A 13,943-nucleotide genomic window follows, 5' to 3' on the forward strand; every position below is an offset into this window, starting at 1 on the left:
CACCGTACATTAAAGCACGTCTTAAGTCTCATGGACTGACGGCACATGTACGGGTGAAAAAAAAGAACAAGCTACCTTCTAACATCCCTTCTTCCTATTGTACTTCTCAAGGCCGAACTTGAGATGTTTTTGACACCATTTAGGGTGGTCAAACTAACAGCCTTTTCCTTCTTCAGGACAAGGCAGCTTCCAGTAAATAGGAAAGACTGCTTCTCTACCACTGCCTTTAACTGCTCTTTTTCAAGAGGAGGTACTACTTCAACTTTTACATTGGTCAAATTGGTCGACTTCTCAACTACTGGGTGAGCCTGTTCTTCAAGTAGCACCCTCGTTTCATTGACCCAAACAGCTAAAGCCTCTATAATAAAGGACTTATTGACAACGGAAGGATCCTTCCCTGCTAAGACCAGGTCCAAACATTGTCTAGCCTCTTTGCTGACTTTTCCAAAAATAGCTTCCATGATGAATGCAGGCGGAACTATCTATGAGCAGCAAAATCAAGAGACCAAGAGAATGAAAAGAACTAAAAGGCTGTGCAATCTTGTCCTGAGATACAGGACAACAAAGCAGAATAGGAATGAACTACTTCACATCAAACTAAACATACAAATCTAAGATGGAGATAGTAAACAAGAAGAAAGGGACAGAGAAAAGCAAGGAATCAAGAACATATGTAAACTAGGAAAAAAACACAAAAACACAGAAATAAACTCAACAAAGTGGTCTAACACAAAATAAAATCAATACACTAATGAACAATAATTTCTAACTGTCAAGGACCAATACAATCAAACTAAAGAACTACACATAACGATTTGGAACTAGAAAAACTACACTACAAATCAGAAAGAAACTGCTAAAGCTAGACATAAACATAAATGAGCAATAAACTTATTAGGTTTTAAAGTAATTACGTCTTACCAAAGAGCCGTAAAAAACCAAACCTAATTGAGTGAATGAATGGCAATTCCCATTCAATCACCCACGCACAAACACCACGAACGAAACTGATTGAGCATTTAGAGCAGGTTATTGAGGGACTGGAGAGCCATGAATCAGTTGATGTAGTTTATCTCGACTTTGCCCAGGCCTTTGACAAGGTTGATCATGGCTTTTTGAACTCTTTATTCTGGAAGGTGAAAAATGCAACTAACTTGTTTTTACTCCTCATTGGGGCTCGTTTCTTCACAATGATCTTCTCACGAGGATTCCTCACTCTCGCCCTCTTTTCCGACGAGTTCCCACCACATTATCTCCGGCCTAAAGTCCATCGGACTTCACCAAAGTATCTGAATAGCGCCTTCTTCGACCAGACGTTGGCCGAATCCAAGTGACATGGGCATTCATTGGACCGTAATTATGCATCTTGGAAACACGAAAGAAACCAAACCGAAAATCAGCGTCTTTACTTGGAAAACCTTCCACTCCATTCAAAATCGGTAGGCATGTGGTATGATGATGAATTCGAGTTCACATATTTTATCTCATGACTGCTGCCAGACCAGTTTGGGGTTCAGCTACCGACGAATAAAGAAGTGAAAGAGACCCGGGTTTTGATGAACATATTAAGGGCCGCGAACGAGCGATCTTAACAGCATGTATAGAATCCCCAAGGCGAAAAGTAATCGAAGAAATTCTTCAATTCGATGGGCGTAAATGACTCGTGGTGAATTCTTTGGTGACCTCGCCTCCCACACATAGAGCACACGTGAAGAAGAGTGCGGCAAGTCTTCGTCTGGTGATCTCTCTTCAAAGGACACAGAGGGTAGAGATAATCGAGATCACTTTCGGCAACATCACAACAAGCTCTGACATGTTCCGAACTGCCACATCTACCACACACCCCAAAGAAGTCTGGGTCTCTCTCTTTACCGGGGTCACGCTTGACGACACGTAGTGACGTTCCCGGGACCAACTTTGATGTAAATTGATCCGGTGTCTTCTTGCAATCTGCGAGGAAGCGCTTTGATTGAATGTAAGGCATTCTGAATTGGTTTCCATCTTTCAAAACTCCAATGGCATTCTGCGGCGCTACCCTCTTGGGTGGTGAGGCTCTAGTTGCTTTAGCCAATTTGAGGGGATCGTAATTCTCCACTCGGAACTGCGTTGGAATGTTGTGTGCTCTGAAAGGTGGATAATATTGGTCATCAGCCAATTCTACCACTACCTGATGTATGTTTCGAATCGGACGAGGAACTTCAGAGCCTGGACCACCGGGGAAGATAGGGAGGTATGACACTTTCAAGTTTTGTTACACACCCTGGAACATTATTGCTCCGGAACGGTTTGAACGGCCATACACGGTTCTTGGCAGCGGCTACGGTAAGGGACGGCTCTTCCTTGAGAATGTGAAGAATATATCTCACGTATTCAAGTATACTCGAATCCTCAGGGAGGTTTTGGAGTGTCATCAAGTCCAGTTGGGTGTTCCTCAGGGCTTCGTTATGGGTCCTCTCCTTTTTATCATCTTCATTGCTCTACTTCAGAAGCTTGGTAGTAGTAATGTCAGTATCTCTTCTTATGCTGAAGATACAAAATTGATTGTTTGTAAAAATGGTCAGAATTCCGGTTGTCTGGTAGAGGTCCTAGACCAAATCTACTCTTGGGTTGCTGCGAGTAACATGGCAATGAATGGAATGAAATTCCGCTCAATGACCTTTGGGTCGACGCCATCAGACACTCCACTATTAGATGATGAAGGTAAGGTATTCAGCATGTCTCTTCCATGAAGGATGTAGCTATATTCCTCCAAGAAAGTGGAAAGTTTATGACCACATCCAGTTGAAAGTTGGTAAAGCTTTTCAACCATGTGGTTGGATATATCGCATGTTTAAGTCTAGAAATAGTATCACAATGCGAACTCTGTACAAGTCGATTGGTCAACCACATCTTGAATATGCTTCACCCATTTGGGCTCCAATGAGTTCAGCAGGTTTGCAAAAGTTCGAACCAACCCAAAGTTGTTTTATTAGAGAGAGCTCTCGTATTGTGATAGGTTAGAAAGGTTGGGATTGTACAGTATTCAGAGAAGGTGCGAAAGGTATCTGATATTGTACGTTTTCAAAAGCATTCATGAGCTTTGTCCCAACAGAGGATTTAGGGTCAATTGTAGTGACCGTAGGGCCTTAACTTGCGTTTTGAAAGCACCTTCAAGCCCTTGAGAATTCAGGCTAGTTAAAACAATGAAGTCTAACTCTCTTCTTTCTCGGGCTCATTCATTGTTTAATTTGCTTCCTTGTAATATTTGTAGGGTGTATGTACGCGTTGATCCAGAAGCAGGATTTAAGTCAGACTTGGATTAGTTTTTTACTAAAATTCCCGATCAACCTTAAATTCATGGACTAGGTCGGTCTGCCAACTCAAATTCGTTGGTCGATCAAATAATATCTATAAATAAATGTTAAGTAAAATGAATAAATTTTTCGTCTTGACCTACTGGGATTCCAATCCCAGTAGCAGTAAGGAAGTCCGCAAACAAAGAAAGAAAAAAAAGTTAAAGACAATCGTCAAAGGGCGGGTAATGCTGAGACCTAGTTCCTTTTAAGCCTTGGGCAGTATACTGTCACGGCCCGGCGCAGAGAAAGCTTTCAGTATCTGAATAGCCTGAAATACCATGCTCGTTGTTAAACTGATTGTAGTCATTTTGCATTTCCTCGTAGATGAAGGCCAGGATGGCGGAGCGCTGGGAGGGTGAAATGCTGATTGAAACTGCTGGCATAGGAGCTCGCCCATGAGTGCAACGTCAGACACCTCCTTGCCATCTTGGCCAATAAGTGGTCCAATCCGTCACGTTTTTTTGGCTTGATTGAAGGTAACTGTAGGATGCCTTCTGATTTTTTCTTTAGAGAAGACCCCCTCAAGGGACTCTTTCGCCAAAACAATCGCCCTTTGCACCTTGATCTTGTGCTCCTTGAAAGCCTTGAAGTTCTTATCGTTGGGATACAGTTTCAAATGTCGCCAGAGCCTGTCCTTTTTTCGGGTCAGTCGCAAAAGCTCACTCATCAGCCATAAAGGTCGGTTTTTACGACTGTATCTTTCATGATATTCCATGCTTCATTTACTGATCTGTTTTCCAACATAGACTTTTCGAATGGAAATTATGAAGCCTTCCGACGAGTCGTGGATCAGAGTGATTGGTTGTCTAAGTGAGTTTCCTTTTTTTAGGGATAGAAAGGGTGGGGATTCAAAAAGTCAGCGGGATATGTTCACTTAAAGTCAAATCTGGCCTTGCCGTGACATTGTAACACTTTCCAGGTTCATCCAGGTTCATTCTCAATAAACCAGATTCAGAATGCTTACTTTTTCATGCTTTGGCTCTTCGACCAATTGAGAGAACCCACTAAGCAATACGTGGTCCAGAAGTTGAGAATCTGTGCAGGATGAACCGAAGAGGCTCCCCTAGTTCACTCCCTGATGCTTGAAATCTTCTACAAGGATGTACTTTGACGTTCAAGCGGCGATAAACGTTTTCAGATCATTCTGAGCATCGATGCTCAGAATGATATGTAATGATACAGATATGTGCAATACACATCTAAACTCTCAATATTGGTAGCATAAGTGTTTGGTAATTGAAGTGGAATATCCCTGCATTGAATATGGTCCCGACCCATAATGAGGGTGCCTCCTCCACGCCCTAGCAAAGTGTCACCTCGGCCATGTCGACAAATCACATGGCAATCGCAATATTCCCCTTCTGAAGACGAGATTTCCCAATGCAGCCAAGTCTCTGTGATAAAAATTATGTCGTATAGATCCGTTCCAAGTAGAACCTGTTGATCAGTAAACTTGTTGGCCAAGCCTCGCGCGTTAAGATAAATGGCTCTTAATTCTGACTTGGTGATGGGAAATGGTGATCGAGACGTTTCGGTGGCAAAGTGCAAAATCAAAATCGTGTTGACCCACTCCTACTTTTTGTTTGAATTGGTGTCTTCTCCATGTTCACGGCCTTGTTACGTTTGGATGGGATTTTTTCATAAGTTGGAGTAATGTCCGTTTCAATCAATTTCCTCTTGGAAGCATCGAAATCAGATGTCACAGATCCAACGTCCCCTTTAGATCCCCCTTTAACATGTGTTCTTGAAATATCTTCTTTTCCGGTTCAAGTTCCTCTTCCGTTGGAGAACTCACAATCGAGCTCTCCACATTAAAGCTTTGATTAGAGGTTTAAGGTGGTGTCTCCTCTAGAGTTACGGTTTCTTGAGACTTCTCGCAAACTGATTCGATATTTGAGTCAGCATGACTGGGGCCATCCTTTGTTCGTGCATCAAGCTTGGCGGAACCATCCACAGGGCTCCTCGAAGGACATTCAGCCTTGAGGTGACCTTCTTTCCGACGGTTGTAGCAACGTCTTATTTTGTCCCGATGTAAAATCCGGCGGAACCTTTTCAATTCATTCGTTATAAAGTCCGGCATCTCTTTGTCAGCCACAATCATCATTCGACGATTACCATTTGTCCATCCTCTCAATCTCGGATCGTCTCTTTAGCCAAACCTTTCCGCGTTCACTATAGATGTAGTTTTGGCATTTTTTTCGACTTGCGCAAACAAATCCTCGTTCGAAGTTTCACAAGGAACTTCGAGAATTCGAAGTACTGAAGACTTTTGTGCTTCTCGGAGAACACAACGCTAAGATATCTCACTATAATTTCTCACAAACTCGAATTGATTAGCAAACAGATCGGGAACATTCATAGATTCCTTGATTTCTATCCTGACCGCTCTGTTCCCCTTGGTGAACATCACAACTAGTCCATTTATCTCGGTCTTGAGAACCTTTAGGTCTTGAAACAGAAAATCGGCTAGAATAGATTGAGTGCTTCAGAAACGATGAGGAGACCTTGTCTCAAAATCCAATATGATGTTGGCCTAAGTCTTGCTCAAGACTTTGCTGTAAGATTGTTCAGGTGACCTGGTCATTGTTCTGTTACTTGTTTCGCCGTCGTCCAACACCGGTGTCGGCAATTCCATGATGGTTATCCCGGTGGTCCCAAAGGCCCCTTGGAACGTTACGTGAGCTCAACTTGATCTTGGCGCCCGTAAGGCTCCAATGCAACTTTCCGGAAGAGAAAATGATATTCATCATTCAAGGAGAGCGGCTTGGCAAAATTATAAGCGCACAATCTGACGTGTGACCGAAGATGGCCGTCAAAAACCATTTGGTGCAGAGAACGTACGATTTTCATTCATGTCTGAAATGTAGGCTCGTCTCACCCCCAGGGAGACCCTATCTGACTTGACGAAAGTTATCGTAAAGATGCGTTATTTCAAATTTCTAAGACATTCATCAAATTTTGTTTACCTCGTTCTATCTAGCTCGCTTTTTTACTCATTTCATTAACTAATTGAACCCAAAATGATGGTAGATTGTAAAAAATAGTTAGGCCAAGCTCAATCTTGCGTTAGACGTTTATGCCGACGTCACCCAAGGTCTTAAAATACGTCACCCGAGAATTGTTTCACATATCGCAGAAAATTGGAGCAGGTTCCAAATATGTATATAAGTGTTCAAGAATATGTCATGTGAAAGCCCTATGTGGCCTCAACACAAGTAGAAACAGGATCGTCTAAATGCACCATTACTTTCCTCTTTGAATTTAATAGTAACAATAAAGAAAAATGTCATGAAGGTAAAGGCAATAAGACAGTTGACTAGAAAGTGATATCACAATGAGTATGACTGAAATTAGTTCAATGCACTTGAAAAAAGGGAAGAGGGGAATCACAGACAGTACAAACACAGTTAGGTAAAGGTAAATGATGAAATTCTTGATTATTGTAGAGTAGAGGATGGGCCAGATTGAACAGATCTTTTGTCAGCTCCCGTCGTTGATGGCATTGAGCCGGAAGCCGGACAAAGGTGCGTGACCGTCAATACTCCGAAGGGATGTTGGGCCAAGGATAATAAGGTGTAAGCAAGTCCTTGACCGGGAAGGACAACTTGTGTCCGGACATCACCTCCGGAAAGGTCGGGTTCCCAACACTGTAGGACACTAACCCCATATTGGGGCACGCAGAGGTATTGTTTGAGAAATTTGGCGATGGTGGCATCGGCCGAGTTGAGATGCCAAGCATGTCGGCGATCCGGAAGAGTTAAAGGAGTATTGGAAGGGAAAGATTCTTGATGGGAAGTTTATTGCAGATGTATCCAATCCTGCACCTGGCCTTGGTTATTGCGGACTTGAGGTGTTTAGTGAAGGAGAGTTGGGTGAAGGTGAAACTGACATAGCTGAAGTACTTGACGATTTCAATCGGACTATTGTTAACATGGAAGGAGGTGGGAGGCAGACGACCCTTATGGAAAATTATGGCTTTCGTCTTGATGGTATTGACCTGAAGGCCGTTCTCTTGGTAATAACCGTGGAGTGTATTGATGGCATTTTGCAATTCCACGACTGAATCAGCCAAGAGAATCAGGTCGTCTGCATATTGAATATATTGTACCAGAAAATGGTTGATGGTGGGGCCTTGGTGTGTGAGGGCTTCGGGCAGGTCGGGTACATAAAGATTGAAAAGAATTGGCGATAGTGGATACCCCTGCGGAAGGCCAACAGAAGCACAGATCATATAACGACTAGATGTCGCATTGGCCCAACCTCAGTGCAGAGGAAAGTGGATTTTAAGTCAACAACTCTGTACACCAAAAAAGAGGAGGGTGACTGCCTGATCAGTGGTAACGACCTACAACCGCTGGGCTTTCAACGAACGCTATCAGTGACAAGCTCACTCTGAATCTGGCCACGCTGGCGGATGAAAAAGCATGAGTCACTGTACACCAAAATTTATGTACCAGCTGATGTAGGCAATTAATCGCATTTTTCCTCGCGCTATGCGAGGTCTATTCAATATATGGTCTGTGAACAGAAGTGAACTAGCAAGGGGATATGTCCTCACCAGAACGAATGGAGCATCTGAGTCACGTATAGAAGTTGGCCAGCAGAACACAGATTGAACGCGGAACTCCCCACAGTTGGAGTTTGAGGAATAACCGCGTTCGGTCTACCCTGTGGAATGCTTTGGAAAAATCCGAAAAGCATCCATACACTCTTCTCTTATTGCTGACACTTTGATGGCGGGACAATATCACCATCAGAAAAGCGCCACCGTGCCTAGATTATCGCGACTTCTTTTCACCTTGAAGACATAAACACTCCGTCCAAATATCAAATTTATGAAAATTTGAAGTCGCGAGAGGATTTTCTCGATTAAGTAAAATGCCGGAGGGCGTTCTTAAAAATGGAACCTTTTAAAGGCAGTGTTTTAGGCATTCTATGTTGCTATTCTAATTTTTAAAATAGAAGTGCTGATGAACCAATCATAGTTCGATCCAAATGCTCCCAGAATGTCACGCAAAGATCCAGCAAGTGAGCATTGATCCGGCGTATGAGCTTGAGAGGGTAAACTATTTGTTTTTAACGTTGTCTCGTTATTCCGCAGTCATGAATAGCCTTTAAGCGCCGCTTTTTTATTTCATTAATTTATTGGAAATAGTACAATCTGTTTTTTGGTTTTGTTGTGTGCATGGATCCATTGTGTCCATTTTGAAAGGAGACTAATTTCGTCATTTTTGATATTATTGTTTTTAACGCCCCAATTTCTTGATGCTCTCCTCAATGACCTTGAATTTTTGAATCTTTCCCGTCACGGTAAGTGGGAACTTGTCAACAAAAATGATAAATCTCGGAATCTTAAAATGGGCAATCTAGAAGAAATAAACTCAACATCAAGGCTCAATCACACAAAACGTTATCTAAGCAATGAAATACCTTTCCCTTGAAGTAAGCCTTGAGCTCCTCCTCAGTACAATGAGTGTTGTCCTCCAGGCGAATCCAAGCACAGAGCTCCTCACCCATCCGCTCGTCAGGAATGCCCACCACACTGGCCTCCATGACTTTGGGATGTTGATGAAGTAACTCCTCGATCTCCTTTGGGAAAAGGTTCTCTCCTCCACGGATGATCATGTCCTTGATCCGACCTACGATTTCTAAGCTCCCGTTCTCATGAATGACACCCAAGTCTCTAAATCAGAGTTAAATGGTAAAAAACGAATCTCGCCACAAACAAAGTAAGTAAACTCACCCGGAGTGGAGCCAACTCTTGGAATCGATGGTGTCTTTTGTCTTCTTTTCATCGCCCCAATAGCCCAGCATGGTCGAGTAACCACGAGTGCAGATTTCTCCTGGCGTTCCGCAAGGAAGCAATTTCCCGTTTTCGTCACAAACTTTAGCCTCCACATGAGGGTTCACATACAATGTGGTTGACGCTCCAGGAAATGCCTGGAACGTGACTGGGCCAGTCTCAGTCATGCCGTAGACAACCTTAGTTGAATGAAGAACTCTATCTTAGAAGAAGGTGAGACAATGAAATTAAAATCTAGTCTTCCTTACCGTGAACCGGGTCATGTTCAGCTCTTTGCCGACGTTTTTGCAAAGTTCCGTGGGACAAGAGGCTCCTGCCATGATGCCAGTTTCAACGGAAGAAACGTCATAGGCATGTTGTCTTTGCAAATTGAGCATGTCCACGAACATAGTTGGAGAGCCATAGATAGCTGTGCATCTAAAATAAACGTGCTTTTGTTTCTGAATCTCAAGTAACAGGCAGTTGTTTTGTGTTACATACTTTTCCTTTTCGATGGCTTCCAAGCAAGACTTGCCATTGAAATGTGCAGCGGGAACGACAATCTTTACTCCAAAGGTCAAAGCACAAATGTTGCCCATGATACACCCGAAAGAGTGATAAAATGGACAGGCAAGGCAAATCGCGTGAGGCTAAATTGACGAAAAACAAAAATGTTTGCTTTCCTTGGAGATTTTAAAGCAAATGTCAAAATCCAACCTTTTTGTCGAATTGAATCCGTTGTCCCATGATTCGGGTGTTGTTAACAACATTATGATGGGAGGAACAAGCACCTTTGGGACTGCCGGTTGTACCCTAAAATAAAAGGAATATATTTTGAATGTTGGAGTTGAAGATCAAAGGCAAATTGAAATGCGGTAAAATCCGGATATAGAATGTAGAAACGTCACAAAAATCAAGAAAATTATAAGTAAAGATAACAGTAGAACGATCTTATATTCGAGTCTCTCTTGAAACCAACCTCTGCTTTCTCTGGTGATCTATGATACACTAGTAATGACCGATGAGTCTAGACTCTGACAAAAGTTGTTGTTCTTATGACAAGCAGAAATTCGAGATGATTGCCCTAATGGTGCATTTAGACGACACTTGTTTTGACACATATTGTGGTCACATACGGCTTTCACATGACATATTCTCGAACACATGGCCACATATTTGATTTGGAACCTGCTCCAATTTTCTGCGATATGTGAAACAATTCTGAGGCAAGGTCAGCGCAATCGCCCAACGCAAGATTAAGCGTGACCTTAGGGATGCAATTGCAATTGGTATTTTTTCTCGATCCTCAATCCTGTTTGGGGTGAAATAATTCAATGATTAAAATTCAAGTTTAAATGTGTTCAAAGTAACGACATTTGCGAGATATGTTGGAAATTTGAAGAAACAAAATGCATTTTGACATAACTTTGAGTGGCCAAGAGTGGTCTCTCTTGGAGTTTAACGATTGACGGACACAGAGCTCCCATTGAAACCAGCATGACCAGCGATGAAATAAATCAGATGCTTTGGTTTTACCAAACAAGTTTATTTTTAGTATGAGAAAACTGAAACAATTTACCCTCTTGAATTTTCTGAAGTAAGTCACTCAGCATTGTAATGACGGCAGGAAACGTTGTCATAGACTGACAAATGAAACCAATGGAACTTTTCATATTTTTTCAAACTTTTCATTTCGGTCAACTAATACTCCTACCTTTGTAACCTGATCGCACGCCATCATTGAAAACCAGTAATCTCGTCAAGGCCCAGTATATTTGACACAGATAGTCTTCTGTGTTGTACTGGTGTGTGTAAATTCTCTGAATCTCGATTTGTGTCACATTGCCAACTTCTCGTCGAATATGTGATCACAATATGTGTCAAAACAAGTGTCGTCTAAATGCACCATAACTTGCTTCCCAATGGCTCCGTTTAGCTCTTTCGCACATCTGATCCTTCAAACTTCTGCAATTTCTGTTATAAGTGAAAACAACTTATGTCGTCCGAGTTTACAGTGATGAGTTATGAGTACATATATATAAAAAGCAATATTGAACCTCCAACGCCATTTTCTTGCTCTTTTGCCTTATTGGCTAAAAGATATTTGGTGTGTTATATTTCATATCGGCTTTGTTTCAATTTCTTGAAATGCCATGCTGCTAGTTTTATTACTTGCATCTTTGGATGAAATTGAACATCCCATTTTTTTCTTTGATTATTTGACGAAAAAATCAAAGATTTGTTATATAGGTCGAAAACATTTTCCCATCAAAAAGGTTATTATATCTGGATTCTGCATCTTGGGTTCGTTGTTATAACCAAAGTGATTTACAGTATGAAAAACTCGGTTGAAAAAAAGAGGTTTTATAACTTTAATTTTTGAAAGAAAAGATGAAGAAAACATAGCTTTGATGATTTAAAGAAGAGATGAAGAAAGAATGCAGCATAATTGCGTAAGACGTGACAGGGAGGGAAAAGGGATGCATTTACATTTGTCACATTTATTTCTGAATAATTGCCATTGCACATGGGTTGCACCAAAACGTTACGGAGAAGCAACGGCACGACACTATTTTTAAGTGTAAGAAGGCGTCTGTCAACAAGCCAATGCCAATACCCTGTCTGGTGAGCCTTTAAGCCACTCCTTCCAAAGTAAGAATTAACGTTGCGTTAAGGTATTTATGATTTGCCAATTTCACTTAAGTACAGGTTGCTTAAAAAAACGGAACGGTAAACCGTACGTATATTCCTCGTTGGGTTTGGCCAAGCACGAAAAGATGCGCTCAGGACCAATGCATACGCTCTGTTCTCAGTATCTCCTTCCCGTCTTGAAGTCAAAAAGGTCGAGTCACGAACACTCCTCTTTTCAAAATGACCATTGACCCGAAAGTTCTTTGTGTAATAAGTATCGATCTCGCAAGAATATGCCATTATTGACATTTCAAGTCGGATAATTGTACAATCATGATTGACTTGTTGCGGCAATTACAAAATGAAAAGTTGAAGGAAGCATTGTTAGGTGTTCTGTTTCTTTGAAACACCCGTTATAAGATTTCCCATTAGATTAGAGAACAAACGAAAATGAGGGTTGGTAAAAATGGGATCAGAACCATTCCAAAGAACTTTGGCGGGTCGCAAATGACTCGTGCTGGATCGCAAAATCACCCACGAGACGAATCTACAAATCTTGATTTGATCAAATACTTAAGTTGAAGCCAAAGAAAGAGCATCAGAATCAAGCAGAACAAACTTTTGTCTAAGGGAATGATGAAACTGAGAAAAATATGAAAACCTAAGAATATTTGCAAAAAAAAGGAATTACACCGAGAGGTATTATGTGAACTATTTAAGTGTTGATTAAATCCGATTTCGCCTACCGACGTGAATTGGATATTGCAAGCGTCATCCATTTGAATTTTGTTTTGCAAAGATTCCAATTTGTCCATGTATTCCTTGCTGTCCCCCATCTTCATGACGTCTTGGAACCGGAAGGCCCCCCTTGAGAGAACAAAAGATGACTCATTTGAATAACTCTTTGCTCTAGAACTAGTGGTTTTTGATAGCTACACAACTTGTGATGGATATCAGCTTACCCAAATTCTTTGTCAGAGATCATGACCAACTTTTCCAAGGCAGGAGCATTGGCTGATTTGATGGACCCTGGTTTGGATCCCTCCACCTCAGGAGCAACAGCATTCAATATCTTGTAATAGTTTTGGGTTCGAAACGTTTCAGAACACACCAGACCCTTCACATCCACCAAATTCAAACAATACTTCAACTCAGCCGCTTGGTATGCGGGGTTGATATTGACCTGGAATTTGTTTCAAAATTGGTATTCTCCCACCAAAGCGTGATTAGGTAAAATCGTCCTTACCAGCACTAGTCCGGCCTTGGCAGCCGCAAATTGGACCAGATACCATTCGTAACAAGTGATGCCCCAGATTCCGAGTCGATCTCCCTTGTCCATACCCAAAGAGATGAAACCAGCAGCCAAACGGTCCACCTCTTTCCTGACCTCGGCAAAGGTCTTGCTGATGTCTTGATAGATGGACACAATGCAGGTCCGAGAGGCAAACTCTGTGGTCTTTTCATCGAATAATTGTCCCACATGCTTACAAGTGAGAGGCTCAGAAGTTGTTCCACAAACATAACTCCATTTGATATCGGAGTTATTCCTGATCCAGACAAGATGACAGAGAACGTGAACAGAGGAAGCTCTAAGTAATGGTTGGATGGATTGCCATGACTTACCCGCTTGGCAAAACGGTTGACAAATTGCGCTGAAGGGAGCCCTCCACAGCTGATTTGTACATGTCAGACATGCTCTCGGTCACTTAATGTGTCAATGCTCAGTCGATTATTTGGCCGAAGGGGTACAAAGGTACTGAGAAATTAGAAGTTTGCGATACATTTTATACTTCCTATTCTTTATCGTACATACAGGGTGATCAGAATAACTCTAGGGTATCTTCGAAAGGTAACAAAACCCTTGTGCTCTAGATCAAGCTTGAGCCAACAAATGTTGTCAATCGCAAAGATCTCATAGATTTGTAACAAATCTGGGAATTCATTATAATTTCAAGTGATAACTTTCATGGGAATGATGTCATCATTGCCCCATGTTTCATGGTTAATGATTTGAAGCCCAATATGGGGAATCAGATCTCAGTTAGCCCAATCTGATCGACTCCTTAAAGTGATTGTTTAGCATTTCTTCAATTAAAAATGAAGAGATATAAGGTGAACCTCATTCAAACAAAACAAAACAAAACTCGAACCATGAAATAATTTCCAAATACAAATCTATATTACTACTTTATTAT

The 13,943-nt window shown here is 41.7% G+C and overlaps 1 protein-coding gene across 1 annotated transcript; it reads right to left on the bottom strand.

Moving 5' to 3' along the window:
- Positions 1-8,443: 8,443 nt before the first annotated feature.
- On the bottom strand, positions 8,444-13,527 carry LOC131887454 (medium-chain acyl-CoA ligase ACSF2, mitochondrial-like). The gene is made up of 10 exons (XM_059236067.1): positions 13,372-13,527; positions 12,995-13,295; positions 12,711-12,931; positions 12,495-12,615; positions 9,835-9,930; positions 9,619-9,767; positions 9,387-9,555; positions 9,079-9,317; positions 8,766-9,018; positions 8,444-8,701 (listed from the first exon to the last, which is right to left on the bottom strand). The coding sequence occupies exons 1-10, from the start codon at positions 13,440-13,442 to the stop codon at positions 8,582-8,584; spliced, it is 1,740 nt and encodes a 579-aa protein (XP_059092050.1). The 5' UTR covers positions 13,443-13,527; the 3' UTR covers positions 8,444-8,581.
- Positions 13,528-13,943: the final 416 nt, after the last annotated feature.

This window comes from Tigriopus californicus, chromosome 9 (assembly GCF_007210705.1).
Source record: "Tigriopus californicus strain San Diego chromosome 9, Tcal_SD_v2.1, whole genome shotgun sequence".
Taxonomy (NCBI): Eukaryota; Metazoa; Arthropoda; class Copepoda; order Harpacticoida; family Harpacticidae; genus Tigriopus; species Tigriopus californicus.

Coding starts and splice junctions, on each gene's coding strand:
- LOC131887454 (XM_059236067.1), bottom strand. CDS start 13,442: ATGTCTGACATGTACAAATCAGCTGTGGAGGGCTCCCTTCAGCGCAAT. Junction 9,931..12,494: donor GCAATATCCAATTCACGTCG/GTAGGCGAAATC, acceptor CTTTTATTTTAG/GGTACAACCGGCAGTCCCAA. Junction 9,318..9,386: donor TGAACATGACCCGGTTCACG/GTAAGGAAGACT, acceptor CATTCAACTAAG/GTTGTCTACGGCATGACTGA.